Source organism: Pseudorca crassidens, chromosome 8 (assembly GCF_039906515.1).
Source record: "Pseudorca crassidens isolate mPseCra1 chromosome 8, mPseCra1.hap1, whole genome shotgun sequence".
NCBI classification, from domain to species: Eukaryota; Metazoa; Chordata; class Mammalia; order Artiodactyla; family Delphinidae; genus Pseudorca; species Pseudorca crassidens.
In genome coordinates, this window is record NC_090303.1 from 33208057 (window position 1) to 33225266 (window position 17210).

Consider the following 17210-nt stretch of genomic DNA (forward strand, 5'->3'; position numbering starts at 1 on the left):
CATTTAGGTTGCTTCCATGACCTGGGTATTGTAAATAGTGCTTCAGTGAACATTGGGGTGCGTGTGTCTTTTTGAATTATGGTTTTCTCAGGGTATATGCCCAGTAGTGGGATTGCTGGGTCATATGCTAATTCTATTTTTAGCTTTTTAAGGACCCTCCATACTGTTCTCCATAGTGGCTGTATCAGTTTACATTCCCACCAACAGTGCAAGAGGGTTCCCTTTTCTCCACACCCTCTCCAGCATTTATTGTTTGTAGATTTACTGATGATGGCCATTCTAACTGGTGTGAGGTGGTACCTCATTGTAGTTTTGATTTGCATTTCTCTAATAATTAGTGATGTTGAGCAGCTTTTCGAATTTCCCTTTTTTCTACTGAAAATACATTCTCTCATTCACACTAGTAAATTAAACTTTTTTTCATTAGAAGCTCGAGTTTAAAGAAGCACTTGTTTTTCCTTCATCTTAATTTTTTGTCATTATAAAACAACGTTAGTACTCTCTTGCATTTAAAGGTACTATTTTTGTCTGAAATAATTTCCAAAGGAAAACAGGATGAAACTTTTAAATATGGGTGTATCACGTCTGAGGTAAGACATTTTGGAAAACATAAATGACATTCTTAGCTTTTGTTAAATGCAAAATTATTTTAAAATTTGCTGTAAACTAGAGCAACCAACATTTCATGAAAACTTCCCAGCCCTCCCCTCTTGTGCCTCCTGCTCTGCATTGCTTTTGGTTACAGAAAGAGACCAAATTGAACTCCTTGGGTGTTAAGACGGATTAGGGCTCCCATGTTTCATTTTTTGAGACAGTCAATTCCCAATACCACGCAGATTATCAAGTGAGCAGGTAACCTAAAAATGCTTCCAGCCATCAGCTTTTCTACTTCCCAGTGAATTTCTTACTTCTGATTTACTTTCCCCCCCTACTGTGGAATCCAGTTCAGAAAGTAGTGAGAAACCCTAAGTAAGTGTTGGGGAAAGGATCCAGCTGAGCTAAAGGTCAAAAGCAGTTGAATAATATGTATCACGGCGTTTTGGGAGATGGTAGTCCTTCCAGTAGAGTGAATAATCAACAGGTGTCTGAAGGTAAACTGAGGTCGTGTTTGTATCTTGGGGCACAGATTATTATTGCACATTTGCGGGGTGTTTAAATAAATAGAATGTTGAGGTGCTTGTATATTTTTTCCTTCTCTTTCACTTGCCATCTCTTCAAACGGAGTCCTTTCATCCCCCGTCCTGTTATATGAAGTGTTAGGAGCGTGTTCAGATGTCTCCAGATAAAGGAGTCTGGTAGTTGCTCATTTCTAGCACTCTGAACCTGGTGGGTGCCCTGAACTGCTTCACAGCCCATGACTTAGGTTCTGAGACCCCCGTTTTTGAGCTCAACCACCTGTATTGGTTTATCCCTCTCACACCTGCCTCATCACACACCTGCCATTCATCTGCATCAAAACCTTCAGCCATTTGACCCCCTTCTCCTGGGCAGCAGCCCCTTCCAGCCCCTCTTGCCTCCCCACCTGGCCAGACACACCTTCCCTGCCTTATCCTCAGGCCAGCATCAGCCTAACAGCCCCCCACCCTCAGTAGAGCTGCCGTCCTCATGCGCTGACCTCGACAAGTCCTTGAGAGTTGAGATTAAGCAAGATCACCCACGCAGAGGAGAGGGAGGAGATAGAAAGAGGGACAAAGGAAACACTGTAAAAGTTGCAGAGGCCCCCGTCTCCCATGAATTCAGCAAGGTGGCTGTAACGGGTGGTCAGAAATGTCCAAGTCCTTTCGGGTACCAGAGAGGCACCGTGGAGAGAGCAAGCAGGCTGCCTGGGCTTGGGTCCTGGCTCTGAGACTTAGAGCTGTGATCATGGGCCAGCTGTGCTTGTTCTTTGGACCATCCTTTCTTCACATTCTTTTCCTGCTAGGGCTTTTACCTTATAATCTTTTGTGAGGATTAAACGAGTTAATGCTATGTCTGACGCTGGTAATAAACATAAGCTGCGTTATTATCATCATCTTTGGGAACATAGGGAGGGGATGACAAACCTTGGAACACTGGGGAAATGGACCAAGAAACTCTGACAGGGCATTTGTAATCCGAATTCTCCGCGAGTGAGGAGTTACTAGGCTCGTAGGTGGTGTTTAATGTAGAGAGAGTACACACAGTGCTTTGCTTGCTGTACAAACAAGGTACAAGCTAACTGTGTTGGCTACTCTTTCTCTAAATATTGTGTCAGAGGTTGAAAGCTTGCAATTCTATTCTGAAAGCAAAACAGTGAAAGAAAATAACCAGAGAGTTTGTCAGATGACTGTGTAATTGTGAATTGCTTCCCTGCTAAGACATCAGTTTAAAAAAAAAAATCAAGGGGAAAAAACTTAGGAAAACGTTGCAGTCTGGTGGGGCTGGAAGCTGTGAATAAAGAATGCCATGAGAAAAGGGTCGTCTTCAGTGTAGTCTGTAACTGTGGAACTGGTGTTGCCCCCTGGTGGGCAGTCAAAGCTCAGCGGCTGGGTGTGTTGCAGGCAGGTTTCCCAAGCACCTATCTCGTAATTGCCCCATAGGGACCAGCAGAATCAAAGTCTTGATTAAATGCAAATGCTTTTCCTTTCTATTTAGAGGAATTTTAATCTGTTCGTTTCCCTCTTTATATCATGTTATTTTAACAAGATTTTTGAAAATGATGTTCATTTGGTTTGTCCTCCATGTCTGTGATTATTTGCATGTTCTTTAAATTGTAGTATATTTCTTACTTTGATTCTCCACTGTGAGGATTCCCTAATGCTCAGTCACTGACCCTCTGATTTGAGTTCTTATAAGCCACCCCCTTTCAGAGCTTCAGTTGCTGTTATTATTGTAACTAATCCTTGTCTCTTGAAGAGACACTCCAGTCAGTTTTGCGACCAAAAGGAGATTTTTATTTGAATATCTTCTTTCACTTCAAATGCAGTGAGGCTCAAACAAAATTAACATTCCCGTCCTCTGAAAATGTATCTTCATCCTACTTTCCTTATGTTGTTTTCATCGGTGAATAGGCCCAGAAATCTTGCCTTTTCCAAACCTGTCCCATTCCTCATTCACTTCAGATACGCAGTCAGGCCCTGGCTTTGAAAACCAAAAATCTAAACATTCAAATCTAAACCTTAATGCTTTAAGTAAAACAGATCCGTATACTTTGCCAGGGATTGTTAAAAAGCAAACACATAAATATTAAAATCCTTTTTGTTTCTGGGGGTTCAGTTCTTTTCTGCTCGGTGTTCTGACCTAAAAACATATGGACCAGTTAAGTGATAGAATAGTGTTAGTGGATATTAAGCAGGTTGATGTCAAAGCCTGCAATGTAAAAGCAAGATACATACTTGCATGAGTGTTATAATGTTTTCTCTCCACATGCATACATTATGCCCCCTCACATCAAATACTTTTGAGATTCAATTTCAAGTTGCCTGGTCAATTGCATGAAATAATCCATAATGTTTAAGAAAAATTAATAAGCTGCATTGCATCTATACCTCTTCAAGTCTGAGTCATGATCCGTTCCTAATGGTACATATCTCTTTTTGTTTTTAATTTTCAGATGTAACGTTCATTCATGAAGGAAATAAAACATTTTTGGATAATCTTGTCAATTTTGAAAAACTGGTATGTAAAACTTCACTATTTCTCCTTTTTCCCACTGTAAGGGAAGTGTATGCTTTTCTGCGCCAAGAAACAAATGGTTTAAGTGCTTTTCTCCTCTGAACGCGCGGTGATCTATCTGCTGCATGTTGTGCATTATCAATACAGTGCGTTCCAATTAAAAATAAGTGTGCTGGCAAGTTCTGGGGCCAAATATGAAAATCTGCTTTTTATTTTTGAAAACGGAACTTCATTCGATTGACGTCAGTGGTTGAGTGTATGTGTTTGAACTAGAATGAAAGCTGTAAGGTTCCTGTCAGCAGGAGTTCAGTCTTGAGGTTCAGCCTTGTTGCTTTAAAGGCATCTCCCTGTGTCTTGGCTTACGCTGCTTCTGAGGCACGGGACAAAGCTCTCCTTCTGGGGAGGTATGTCCATCTTGGATATGAAGATGGAATTTGTAGGGTCTGCATGGGAGGGGAAGGACCACCCCTCTATCAGCCTGTGGACAGATGGTGCCACTGTGGAGAGATCACCTCGTGCCAAGTGAGAAAGTGAGCTCACGAGAAAGGGGTCCCTGGCCAGTCCCTTCTTACAAGTCACTGAGACGCCTCTTTGAGAACTGTTTCCAGGACATTCTCAGGTGTTTTGTCACGCAGCGGGTTCCTACTAGCCTTTCTCACTGGCTGTGGGCACAGGAGGAATTGCCTGCAACTGTGAAATAGGAGTGCCCCAAAGAGACCCTGGGGACCACAAGAATGGATGTGTCTGACAGATGAACTTTAGTGTCATAGGTGAGCCTGCCATGCACGGTTAAAGATGGTATCAGGGACCCCTGTCCGTAGACCCTGACCTTTGAGTGACCTTTTCAGTAATGGTAATGGATTTCTGTGAACTCTTTCAGGAATGGACCCCCGGTTCCCTGTGAGACTGGGTCAGGCATTTGAGAGAAGGTTGAGTGAGACGGGGGCCATAGACCATGACCAAAGAACAGTACCACCTGTTGAGTCCAAATGAGGTTTGGCCTCTGACCTTTGGCTCAGAGGTGCCCCGCTCTAACTGTGAGGTTAACTCGCCACACAGGGGATGAGGTGGTGCAGAGCCAGTACAGGAGGCTCTGGTACAACCTGAAAACCCAAGCAGCTGAATCTGGAAGACTGGCGTCTGGGGATAGCTTGCCTTAGCTCAGTTTTAATGATCTGAGGGTGATCGCTTTCTTGCTCATTAGTTTTGAAGTAGACATGTGCATAACTTTTTGAGTCTCTCTCTGCACTAAGTGCTTTGGAATCCAGCTCCGTTATTTTAGATACTACAGTCAAACCAACACAGCCGAAATAGATATTTAAAGTATTGGGTTTTCTTGTACTTACTCTTTAGAAATTTGTTCTGGTGTCACCCAGTAATGTTCTGAAGATCCCAGGGCCCCACTTTGTAGCCAAAGACTGTAGGCCCTAACGTTCTAGTCTGTAGACAGGTTGATCTTCAGTGTTTGGTATTAATGAAATGATTGCAGGAATAAGAAGCCTCTGGTCAATACTTATGTCAAATCTTGGCCAACACCTCTGCTTAAGAACGCCAAATAAGCTTTGGCGAGCATGTAAGAGATGTGGCACGAGCTGTGTCACACCAAGTGGAATTCCCTCTAAAGGTCTAGTACCCTTCCCTCTGACTAACCCAGAGGAAACATGCGAGAGCCAGTACACTGTACACTGACTGTGGTCAGTTGTTAAGGGTACAGTGGTGGTTGGCCCCCTTCCCAAAGAGAACCAGTGATTTGGTTAAGTTCATTGTGTCATTTTCCCCCCAGATGGAGCTCCCCAAGTGAGAGAACAATTCAGTCAAGGCAAGCATGGGAAAGAACGATGGAAAGCTTCCTACACCCTCTCTCTTTCATTCTGACCAGCGTCTCTTTTTCTTTTCCCCTGCTTTCTCCAGTGGTCCAGTGGAAGCCTTTTAATGCTGACTCACGTAGTCTAGGATCTTGCTTTCATAGAGACAAGACTTAAAACTAACCGTGGGGACTGAAACAAAGTCTAACTAATAGTACTGCTCCTAGGGTCAATAATTGTATGTACCCTGAACCCTTTAGTAAAGCTTAAGGAAATAACAGGGCATAAATAGGTAATCTTTTATTTTAAATTCCTGAAGAGAACTCTTATTAAAAAGACAGCTAGAAGGTAAGTGCAGTTACACATGCATGCAGCAGGCCCACGGCACCCAGGCGCACCCATCAGTCGCTTCCCATCACATCATCTCTAAAGAGAGCAGATTTTGTAGTGTCACTGGGTTCCTGGTCCTCAAAGCAGATGGCATTTAAGGTACAGCGTGCCTCATGCTGACCCCCACCTCCTTGCACAGAGACGACAGGCTGAAGTCAGAATTTTTTCTAGACAAAACTGTATTTTACATTGTACGTAGCCCTATGTTGTACTTGGATGCTGGAGAGTGAAACTGAATTTCCTAGTAGAGTCAGTAGTTTAAGCACGTTTCTTAGCAAAGGACAAGGTTTCACTTAAGCTATTGATAAAATAGCATCATCTTTCACAGTAATGAACCAGTAGAACCTAACTGAATTAACTTGTGGGAAGCCAATTCCTCATGATGGATATTAGCCAGTGAGCAGATAATTCAGTGTGTTATCTTTATCAGGCTGATCCAGGCCAACACATTAGGTCAGAGAACACGAAACCCAGAAGTGCTTATTGGACCTAATAAGTTTTCCATTGTTCCCCACACTGCCTCAGCAGCTCCAAATGTTTCAGCCTCAGACCATTAAATAATGAAGAAACAAATGCTTTCTCCTTTTCTTCTCTTTATCACTCAGTGTTAAGAGCATCATCTTTTATCGTAGCTTCCTCCCCGCTCCCTTCAGAAAACCTAAAGATGAGATCAGGGCTCTGGTTTCAGTGCTGCCCTGAGTACCTGACCTTACATCAGCTGTGCAAATGGCACGTGATAGAAATCAAGGTGACGCCATACCTTAAAACAACGACAGAACTGTCCTGGGAATAGTGGTAAAATTGGGGGAAGGAAATTTAACAATACATTCTCAGACATGAGTCAGGTCTCGTTTCCTTTACAAACGCAACTCGAGCTGTTGCTGTAATCACTGTCCTGTTTATTTTTCACTATTGAGTAGAAATACAATAGAAATGCAGCCTGTGAGAACAATTTAATAAGTAGGTCATATTCAAATAATGTTTCTGGAGATCTGCTGAATTTTAAGTATATTTATTTTTAGTTTTAACATCATTATTTTAGCAATCATTTGCTGAGCGTTTGCTGTATATAGACGATCCTCTGTTCAATGTGTGTAGGCAGGACATGAAAAACAATGGCCCGAGGTACAAACTACTATGTATAAAATAAATAATATACAAGGATATATTGTATAGCACAGTAATAATAGCCAATATTTTATAATAACTTTAAATGGAGTATAATCTGTAAATTTTGAATCACCTGAAACTAATGTTGTGCACCTGAAACTAATATTGTAAATCAACTGTACTTCAATTGTTAACAAAAATATGATGGCCCATTTAGGAAGGTTTGGAGGACCAGATCATGAATAACGTTGATTCTTGAATTACAGGGTTATGTTTGGATTGTGTATGAAACAGTGTGGAGTCACTGTTGCCTTCCAGAGGACTAGAACATGAGGACAAGTGTTTGGAGATTATTCTGGCAACCGCGCAGGAGGAAGTGTAGTGGAGATTGGTCTGGTCCTAAATGCCGTGTTTCCTTTACCGTGGTAGAGAGAGCTAGAAGGCGGTTGCAGGTACACAAGTATGAGGCGAGGGGATCTTGTCCAAAGGAAGGAGCTGTGAGTTTAAGCAATCTTTGCCTGGAGATCAGTAAGAAGCTTAGAGAAATAAAGTAGAAAACTGAAGACTGTAAAAGGGAATGTACATTATAAACAGAAAACGGTCTCTGTAAAGATATTGATGTTTTAGAAAATGTACCTGTTTCATAAATATCTCATCTCCTGTCACCATTTGAGTTACTTGAGTCTTTGATTCCACAAAACTTCTGGCCTCCATTCAGCAAGTGTGTGTGAGGCCACGTGTGTGCCCTACGGTTGGTGCTGGGTACACAAAGCCCTCTCGTGGTACTTGCTCTAGAGGAGGAAGAAAGTTCCACAAAGTGATCACAGCAACACAAACCCAATAAACACTGTACACAGAGCAGTGGGAAGGTTGAGAATGGAGCTTCCCAAGTGCAGGTGAACTCACAAAGACTTCATGGGGAGAAGGTGAAACACCTTCTGAAGTAAAAGCATATGCAAATGTGGACAGGTAAGTTGAGGGTGGACACGCTGCATTTGTTTAATATATTTTTTTAAATATTTCTTTTTTTTTTCTTTTAACTGAGGCATGTATTGATGTACAATATTATATGTTACAGGTGTACAGCATTGTGATTCACAGTTTTTAAAGGTTATACCCCGGTCATAGTTACTATAAAATGCTGACCATATTCGCTGTGTTGTACTATCTTTGTAGCTTATTATTTTACACATAATAGTTTGCACCTCTTTATCCCCTATCCCTGTGTTGGCCTTCCCTCCTTCTTTCTCCCCACTGGTAACCAACCACTAGTCTGTCCTCTATATCTGTGAGTCGGTTTCCTTTTGTTATATTCACTAGTTTGTTTTATTTTTTAGATTCCACATATAAGTGATATCATACAGTATTTGTCTTTCTCTGTCTGACTTATTTCACTTAGCCTAATACCCTCCAATCCCATCCATGTTGTTGGGAATGGAAAAATTTCATTCTTTTTTATGGCTGAGTCATATTCCATTGTACATATATACCACATTTTTGTCCATTCATCGGTTGATGGACACTTAGGTTGCTTCCGTATCTTGGCAATTGTAAATAATGCTGCTGTGAACATTGGGGTGCATATGTCTTTTGGAATAGTGTCTTCATTTTCTCTGGATATATACTCAGGAGTGGAATTGCTGGGTCATATGGTAGTTCTATTTTTAGTTTTTTGAGGAACCTCCATATTGTTTTCCATAGTGGCTGCACCAATTTACATTCCTACCAACAGTGTAGGAGGGTTCCCTTCATGTCCTCACCAACATTTGTGGTCATTTTAATGTTAGCCATTCTGACAGGTGTGAGGTGATATTTCATTGTGGTTTTGATTTGCATTTCTCTGATGATTAACAATATTGAGCATCTTTTCATCTACCTGTCAGCCAAGTGTATGTCATCTTTGGAAAAATGTCTGTTCATGTCTTCTGCCCTATTTTTTTTTTTTTTTTTTTTTTTTTTGGCAGTACGCGGGCCTCTCACTGCTGTGGCCTCTCCCATTGAGGAGCACAGGCTCCGGACGTGCAGGCTCAGCGGCCATGGCTCACGGGCCCAGCCGCTCCGCGGCATGTGGGATCTTTCCCGGACCGGGGCACGAACCCGTGTCCCCTGCATCGGCAGGAGGACTCTCAACCACTGTGCCACCAGGGAAGCCCCTTCTGCCCATTTTTTAATCGAGTTGTTTTCTTGATGTTGAGTTGTATGAGCTCTTTATATATTTTGCATATTAACCCGTTATTGGTCATATCATTTACAGATATTTGCTCCCATTCAGTAGGTTGTCTTGTACTGCATTTCTTAACAGTATGTTTTCCCATGGCTCAGTTAGAATCTGTGCAGCCGGGGTTGAGAGCCACTGTTTCTGAAGACAAGGTCAAATTTTGTTTTGTAATCCAAAGTCAATATATATTATCAATTAAAGTTAGGCACCAAATATAGCTCCTCTGTTTACACCCAAAGGTGTTAGACCATCCAACCAGCCTCACAGCACCGCTAGTTCAGCAACACCCGAAATGACCCTTCCGCTGATGTGTTTCCTCTTTTGCCTTCCAGCATATGATTGCAGACACTGTCCGAACACTGAGACACTGCAGGACTCACCAGTTTGGTGAGTCATTGAAGTTGGGTATGGCATGTTAGTCTGTCATCCGTTGGTATGGACTGTGGCCATATCACAAGTATTGGTGGTAAAAAAAAAAAAATTGTAAAATATAATATGCACATCACATGCATATACTGTATTCTCTCTGTTTCATCACTGCATGTTTGGGAGGCAGAGGAGGAGAAGAAATGGCAGCTTTTTATCCTCTCCTGGCAGCAAGTTTACACTGTACAGCGTGACTTTAGACGGTCAGAAGCTCCCGCTGCACCCCTGACCCAGAAAGTCTTGTTTGCTTGCCTGCTGGCTCAGAATTACCCGTGGGTTTATCAGGGGTGACCCTGTCCTTAACCTCCTTGCTTGGAGCCTTCCTGGAATAGGAATATAGTTTGTAAAAATGCCTAAAGCTGCCTTGCAGAATCTTTTCTCCTCCAATGAAAACTTCCTGTTTGGAGCTGCCTTTCACTGAAAACGTATTTTTCTGAGCGCTTTTGTTGACTCCCCACTGAGACTGATGTATGTAGGAATATTTATTCCTTTTTAAATCTCAAGAATAATTTACACTGTGTTTAAATGATGTTAAAACATTGCAGGAAGGAAGGAAATCAACTGTATTGAGTTCAAGGAGCTTTTCACATGGGCAGTGGGATCCTGACCCTCTTGCTGGTGAATGGAGATTATAGACCCTGTGGGTGCAGAGCAGAGAACTCAGGCTCGGAGAGGCTAAATTTCAGCCGTTACTCAGACCGAGTACCTGACTGCCCAGCCCGTACCGTTTCCTTCGCCTTGTGCAGACTTTATAAGTATAAAGGGCAATTAAAAAAACAGAGAGTTCAGTAATTATAGATCAATCAAAAGTGACCACTCAGTAAAACTTACTTTGTTAAGCAATACATCCTCATTGTAAACCCATTTTTTTCAACAATACAGAAGTGTCTTTAAAGTAGAACAATCAAAGTCCCACTTCCTAAGGAAAATGTTACTAACAATTCGGTACATATTCTTAAGAATTTTCGTTCTGTTCATGCCCGTCTTGGGTAGTAATACTGTCCTCCAACAAAGCAACTGAACTTCTGTGTGGATTACAAAGTTTCTGTTTGAAAGAGAGAATTATAAACACAGGACCTAATTTTCTAAGTGCTCACATCAAGGATTACCATTTGATACATGCTTATATAATTGTCCATTAACTACCCAAGTACAATGCAGTTTCAATAGAAATAGCAATACCACTGTCATGGAGATTCATTCAAATGTACAAGCATACTGTTGCTGATGAGTAAAGGATTTGTATCTCTTTCACACACACACCCCCCTTTGCTTCCCAAGTATTTATGGGTACTCAGCTAATTCTGAGACCTCAGTCTCACTCACCAAGGGATTCCGGTCTATATACACTGCAGGTGTGGGCAGGAAGGTTATACCAGTGGGGCTGGCCTTGACCTTGCCAGCCTCCCATCTCCAGAGAGTAAGTCTGCATAGCAAAAGGCAAAGGAGGAATTTACATAACTCTCAGGCCAGTTTGTGTTTTGTATTTATATATCTTTAAAAATCAAGTTTGGAACTGAATTATCGAAATTCAGTTTGACAGTTTATAGAGGCAGAGTTAAACAACGTCAGCCCTTGGGATAAAACAATGTTCCTCAAGCCACTTAGAGATTCCAGAGTGCCATGCAAGGGTCACTTGTCATGGTTGGAAGCATTCCGCCTGCCGTCTTTTTAAGGCTGGAAAGTTAACAAAACTATCTCGGTAGCATCATGTTTTCTAAACCAAACAAGGGGGAACGGTAAAACTTTAACTCCTGGTGCTTCTACTTGTTGAAACCAAGAAGCCTTGCTTCTATGTAACCTAAGAACTACAAGCCGTCCATGACATACAAGCCCTAAATTATTTCCTCATAAAACGTATTTGTCACAGAGGAGGAAAAAATGCGTTTTCACCAAGAGATAAAATTTCTGAATTAAAATGCTCAGCCTCCTGGGGGCCCCTTTTCTGCCCCAGCTGAACTCCAGCCTCACCCCCGGCTTCTCCCTCTGAAATCCCACAAAGCAAGAAGACTCACAGTTACATTGTCTCACTGGAGGGCAGCTTAGCCCATCTCCCCAGGCCGTAATGCGTTTTCTGTTTGTTCCTGACCATGGGAAGTGGGCCTGCCCCACTGTCCAGGCTGCTTTATCTCTGATTCCTTATCAGAGCTGTCAGCAGCATGGCACACATGGGTTCACAGTGCACCAGAGCCTCTTGTGGCCCTTTAACCGCCCTGCGTCTGGGAGTAGAAACTCCCTTGCTTTGTCCTTCGCTGCGTGGACGTTACCCCATCCACACACATTCTGAACCCGCTTTGCCTGTACACCAAACCTTTAGTCCACTTTTGTGATATCCGTTCATTTGATTGTTCCCTTAATTTTTTCCCCCCAAAATAAGGACACCAAAAGATTTTCCTACCAAAATAAGGACATACAAAATCAAAAAAAAAAAAAAAAAAGAAGAACTAATGTGTCCATGCAGTCACCAGGTTAGCAGTGATTTCTGACAGTTCCAGCCTGAGATATAAGAACCTGTGAAAGCCATTTAATGGGGCAGTCACTGTGACAAGCTGCATGGCGTGGGAGCCGATACCATGGACTTGGGGGCCTCACGGCCTGGGTTCTGGTCCTTCTCTGCCGCTTACCTGCTAGGTCTGTGCTGTTTCACGTTCTGTAGAGGGAGATAATAACAATCACTAAATACCATATAATGTTAGGAGAAATTGCTCTATCAATGTTGGTAGAACAGACATCTTGCCAGTCTAATTACCTGACCTGAGGCATCTGGTCTGAGCTGGAAAAGCATCTCTGGGATTAGGATAAAGATATCTCTTCTGGGACTCTGACCAATGCGAGTCTGCCTTCTGGGTTTACCCTACGCCTTCAGGTGGGGTGTTACTGGTATTCAGAAACAGCATTACTGCTCTCATGAGATTGACTTTTTTTCCTTCCCCAAAATAGGAGGTGACATATCTCCAAAAGAGCACCCAGAGTTAAAATCCTACGTTCACCACCTGTGCGTCATTGACAGCCAGCAGGCCCTGTTTGCGCTCTCGCACAGGATCGAGCCACGGGTGTGAGCCCCCCCCACGCCTCGCCACCCTGGAACCGCAGCCCCGGGAGCTCCGGGGATGGCAGCGCCGAGCACGTTGCTTTCCTGAGAGAAAAGAAGTTGCTGAGTTTTATCAGCGTATCACAAGACATACACAGGAAAGCCAGCCAGAGCGTGCTCGCGAAGTGATGTCAGCTGCCAGAGGTGCGGAGAGGCTGCTGTTGGAAGGGGAAGGCAGAAGCTTTCTCGAAATGGAGAAGCCTGGTTTCTTAGGATCACCTTGTTGAACCAATCCAATGTTCACTTTGAGATGCGCCAGCGTCAAGACGAGAGACCGTCTCCTATCATACGGTGACCAGGTGTCTCCGTAAGAGCATGTGTGAGCCTGGGAGCAGTTTTACTTTGCCTGGTTTCTTAGGATCACCTTGTTGAACCAATCCAATGTTCACTTTGAGATGCGCCAGCGTCAAGACGAGAGACCGTCTCCTGTCATACGGTGACCAGGTGTCTCCGTAAGAGCATGTGTGAGCCTGGGAGCAGTTTTACTTTGCCTGGCAGCAGATGCCTGTTGCTAGGCTGTCAAAGCGGGAGCTCATTTGAACACCTGAAGACAGTGACGGCATCTCTAGGTTTCCAGGGAGACGCACCGGTCTCTGTCTTTATGAACTATGACATCACCAAAAGCCACTTGTGTCTAGGGAGTTAGTGAGGACTGGCAGCTGGCATCCCTGCTCTGATCTCCAGAAGAGAAATGTCAAGGCATGCATTTCTTGGCATCCACAGTCACTTAGCGATGTGTGCTCGCAGGTGAAATGCGTTTCTGCGCAACTGATTCACAACTGTAGGCAAGTTAGACTAAGTTGCTTTGCCAACACGGAAGAACAGTCACCTTTAAGAAATCGACGCATTGAATTTCTGGGGATTTTCCTTCCACGTGCAAGCAGGCTCTCATCTCGGGTACCATACGATTTTTGACAAAAGCACAGTGCCTGACACATTGCAGGCACTCTTAACTGTTCCTGGGGGTGACGGTCACAAAGGCCCGCCTTTTTGTGCCTGGCGATGCCCTCGTGTGTTGCTTGCTTCCAGCAGCCTCATGCCCATACTCTGGAATGAGAACGGCCCATACAGGGAGCTTAAGTGGGATGTGATGTGTGAAGCACTTAGCTCTCCCTGGAGAAGAACAAGGGGTTAAAATAGTGGTGATCGCCCATCTTTCAGCAAATGAAAAGAACCCCAAAGATCTAAATGTCTGATGTATGTTGGACACTTAGAAGTCCTATAGTCTGCCTCCCAACCAAGGCAGGGAGCCTTTCTATAATCTGCCTTTTTTTTTTTTCCCCCAAATTCTCAGAGTCTTTTAAGTCTTTTTATTCCCGTTTTTACAGGTGGGGGCTCCTACAGTAAATATGACCTCTTGCTGTTCTCAAGAACTGGTTAGAGGATTTCCCTCAACCTTCAAGTGAACAAAAAAGCCTGTGAGATACAGTAATGAAATCCACCCCTGCCAGCTAGATCCTTGTCACTTTGCTAAAATACAAGGGCCCTGCTTTGCCTGTTAGGTTCATTCATTTTCCACACATGTGATCCTGGTGCCCCTCTCACCCCTCCTGCCTGGTCCCCTCCTTGGTGCCTGTACAGAATCGCTTCTTCTTGTCCTATCAGCACCTCATTACTGAGATGTGTCCAATGCTTTCTTACACCTTTATAGCAATGCTGTTTCCTGGGCTCGGGAGCCGCACTGAGCTTGAGAGATCCCTGTTAGCAGCCACAGGGAGCAAATTTGGGGTAGGACTTTGAAAGAGAGTCTGTCCCAGCATGTCAGGCTTCAGTCCTGAACATTAACATGGCTTTATAGAAAGGCACCATCCAGGGCTAGTCCACTCAGAGAAATGCCCCAGGCTCCTGGGAATGGAATGAGACCCATTGGAGGAGATCAGACCCACCAGAACCAGGGAAAAGAGACTTTTCTCATGGCTGATCAAACACTGGAAAAGCGCTCCCCTTGGCAATTACTGAGGACGCTGTGGGCTTACGGCACCAGTGTGTGTTCTGGTCTTTTCTCTATGCTCAGGAGTAGCATTGGGCCATTCTAATCCTACAAGGCCATTTTGACATCGTCTCTTGTGTTTTACAGTTTAAATGGTTATTCACATTAGATCTGCATTGCTCCATCTAAAAGTATTGCAGTTGCTCCAGTGGAGAACTATTTTAGCACAGCACCTGCTGCTTGGACCTCAACTCAGATGTGTGCATGGCCAAACGAATCCACACGTACATCACACCTAAACAGATTTTGAGGGTGTAGTCGGAGTACCCCACGTGGTATGGGTGGAAACAGACTGGGAGAGAATGGCACTTGCCCGCTGTTTCCTCCAGCCATGGTCTTAATGGCTCTTGGGGCAACAAAAGGGAAGGATTTTGTTTTGTTGAGATGTGCTTTTCCATCCCTGTCTTCTGAAAGTCAAAATCTCTAAATCTTCCTGAAATTTAACAACGATCTGCAGAGGTCTCCCAGGCAGCAGCTCTCAGAAATTTCAGAAGCAATGAGAAGACGTGAATCTGGAATCAATGAATTCAAGGCAGAATCATGGGAACCAGATGTAGCTCAACATGAAGCTGTTTCTAATGAGTCTGGAGCTGTCCAAGTGAACAGGCTGCAGGGGACTTAAGCAGGGTCCCTGTTAATAGGGGTGGGTCATATTCCCTCTGCATATATCTGCCAAGGCCTCTTTGGAATAGGTTTTGTTCTGGCCAGAAGGGTGGCCAGGAGGACCTGTAAGCTCCTTTCTAACTCTGTTAGATTTTCACAATCGCACGAAATCTCCATTCACTCTGAAAAATCTCCTATCACCTGAGACCTTCACCAGCGACGGGTGCGTGGGCACTTCTGAGGGGGTTATTTTCGCTATGGCACAATTTTCAGACAGTCCTATGGGTCTTTGGATCTGTCAGCAAACCAGCCCTGCTTAGAAGATAGCACAGGGCAAGTTCCTATCGGCAAAATCACAACCACTCAAAAAAATGTTTTTAATTTTTCCATACCCATTTGCAGATGCTCCAAAGACTACAGTGTTTTATAATAACTTCACTCTTCCTTATAATCTGTATAATTGCCAGACGGTTGTAGTGATACATATTATGGCCTGCGTTCACTTTAGTATCTCGTTAGAATGAATTCATTTTCCTAGACCCCTGTCCACAAGCAAGTTGGGTGCAGAATACCTTAAATTCAGAAGCATAGGGACAAAGTAACAACCCATACCTCCCAGCTTGTAGGGAGATGTTGCACTAATGCATACTCACCTCCAAGTAGGGAGACACAGTGGCATCAAAGAGAAGGTGCTGGTGACGTTTGATCCCTGGAGCTGGGCTTCCACTGCTGCCCCGATCCCTGCCCAGTGGTTTTGTTGCAGCCATCTCACACACCACAGATTCCAAGTGTCCCTAGATGGCAGAGCTAGTCTGAGCTTCTCAGAAACTAGGCAAAAACATTCAAATGGGGAAGATCAGGTCCACTCTGGTGATCTAGCATGGATAGCATTTCTTTTAAATGCTTCAAAGACATGTCCTTAAATTTTCAGCCTGCTTATTAACGAGTGAGCCATTGTGCTTAAAACTAGTGCTGGAAAAAAGTTTTTAAAAATTGCCAAAAAGTTAGATGAAAATGTACTATATAAAGCAAAGCTGTATATACTAAACATTTTTTAGCAGAGTAATATTTATTTGCATAGCCTATTTATTCGTATTCCACTGTTATCAAATACTGGGATGAAATCGATGAGACCGCTGTGACATTATCAGCTTGCATTAACAGAAGATAGAAAACCCACAATCAGGGCGTCTACCTAACTTCTCAGGGACTACACTTTGTAGTTTTCCACCATTAGAAGAGCTGGTAAATATGAAACATTTGTGGAATTACCAGAATTGCCATTAACAGTATTTTCTTTCTCATATTTCATGCTTTCTGCTTCTGTATATATGACTGTGCTGTGTATTTATCAAAGCTAGTAAGCAATAATTTATATGTAAAAATGGCCAAGCAATATAAGGTGAAAACTTACATGTAAGTCACTGTTACCTTATCTTGTATTTTCAAGTGTTTTTTTTTTAAAACTGCTTTTCCAAATATAAGATGATGTTAAAGATACTATTCATGCCTCAGAGCTTCTTGCTTGGTGATGTTTGGGGGCTCTGCAGCCTGTGTTCCGGCAGCGTATTATGCTCAGATGTGTGGAACTCAGAAATCATTTACTTGCTGACAGCGCTACAAGTAGGTGAAGCGATTCTCAGGCGACCCATGGAAGCCTACATCACTTGTGCTGCCATTGAGTTATCGTAGAACCTAAAGACCCTGGAAATCGCATCGTATTCTGGGATGTGGAGACTCCAACAACCCCTGTCATTACCTCACCCCACTCAAGTGGGACCACGTACTCTCCCTTCCTTACCAGCCCAGACACTGAGGCAAGCTCCAAGCCCTGGTGGTGCCGCCCTAGGCCTGGAATAGCAGCAGGACAAAAGCTACGGGTGGGACGATGAAGCAAAGGGGTGGTAATGATGCTCTACTGGAATGGAAAGATGAGGGTCACAT

General features: G+C 43.5%; 1 protein-coding gene across 2 annotated transcripts in view; it reads left to right on the plus strand.

The window, feature by feature from the left end:
* The window catches only part of RAPGEF5 (Rap guanine nucleotide exchange factor 5), a 222007-nt gene extending 205238 nt beyond the window's left edge, over positions 1–16769 (plus strand). For both annotated transcript variants that reach the window (XM_067746170.1, XM_067746171.1), the window contains exons 24-26: positions 3572–3636; positions 9489–9543; positions 12523–16769. In XM_067746170.1, coding sequence (XP_067602271.1) covers positions 3572–3636; positions 9489–9543; positions 12523–12641 — 239 coding nt within the window. In that variant the 3' untranslated portion in view covers positions 12642–16769. The remainder of the gene's footprint in view (positions 1–3571; positions 3637–9488; positions 9544–12522) is intronic.
* The last annotated feature ends 441 nt before the right edge of the window (positions 16770–17210 follow it).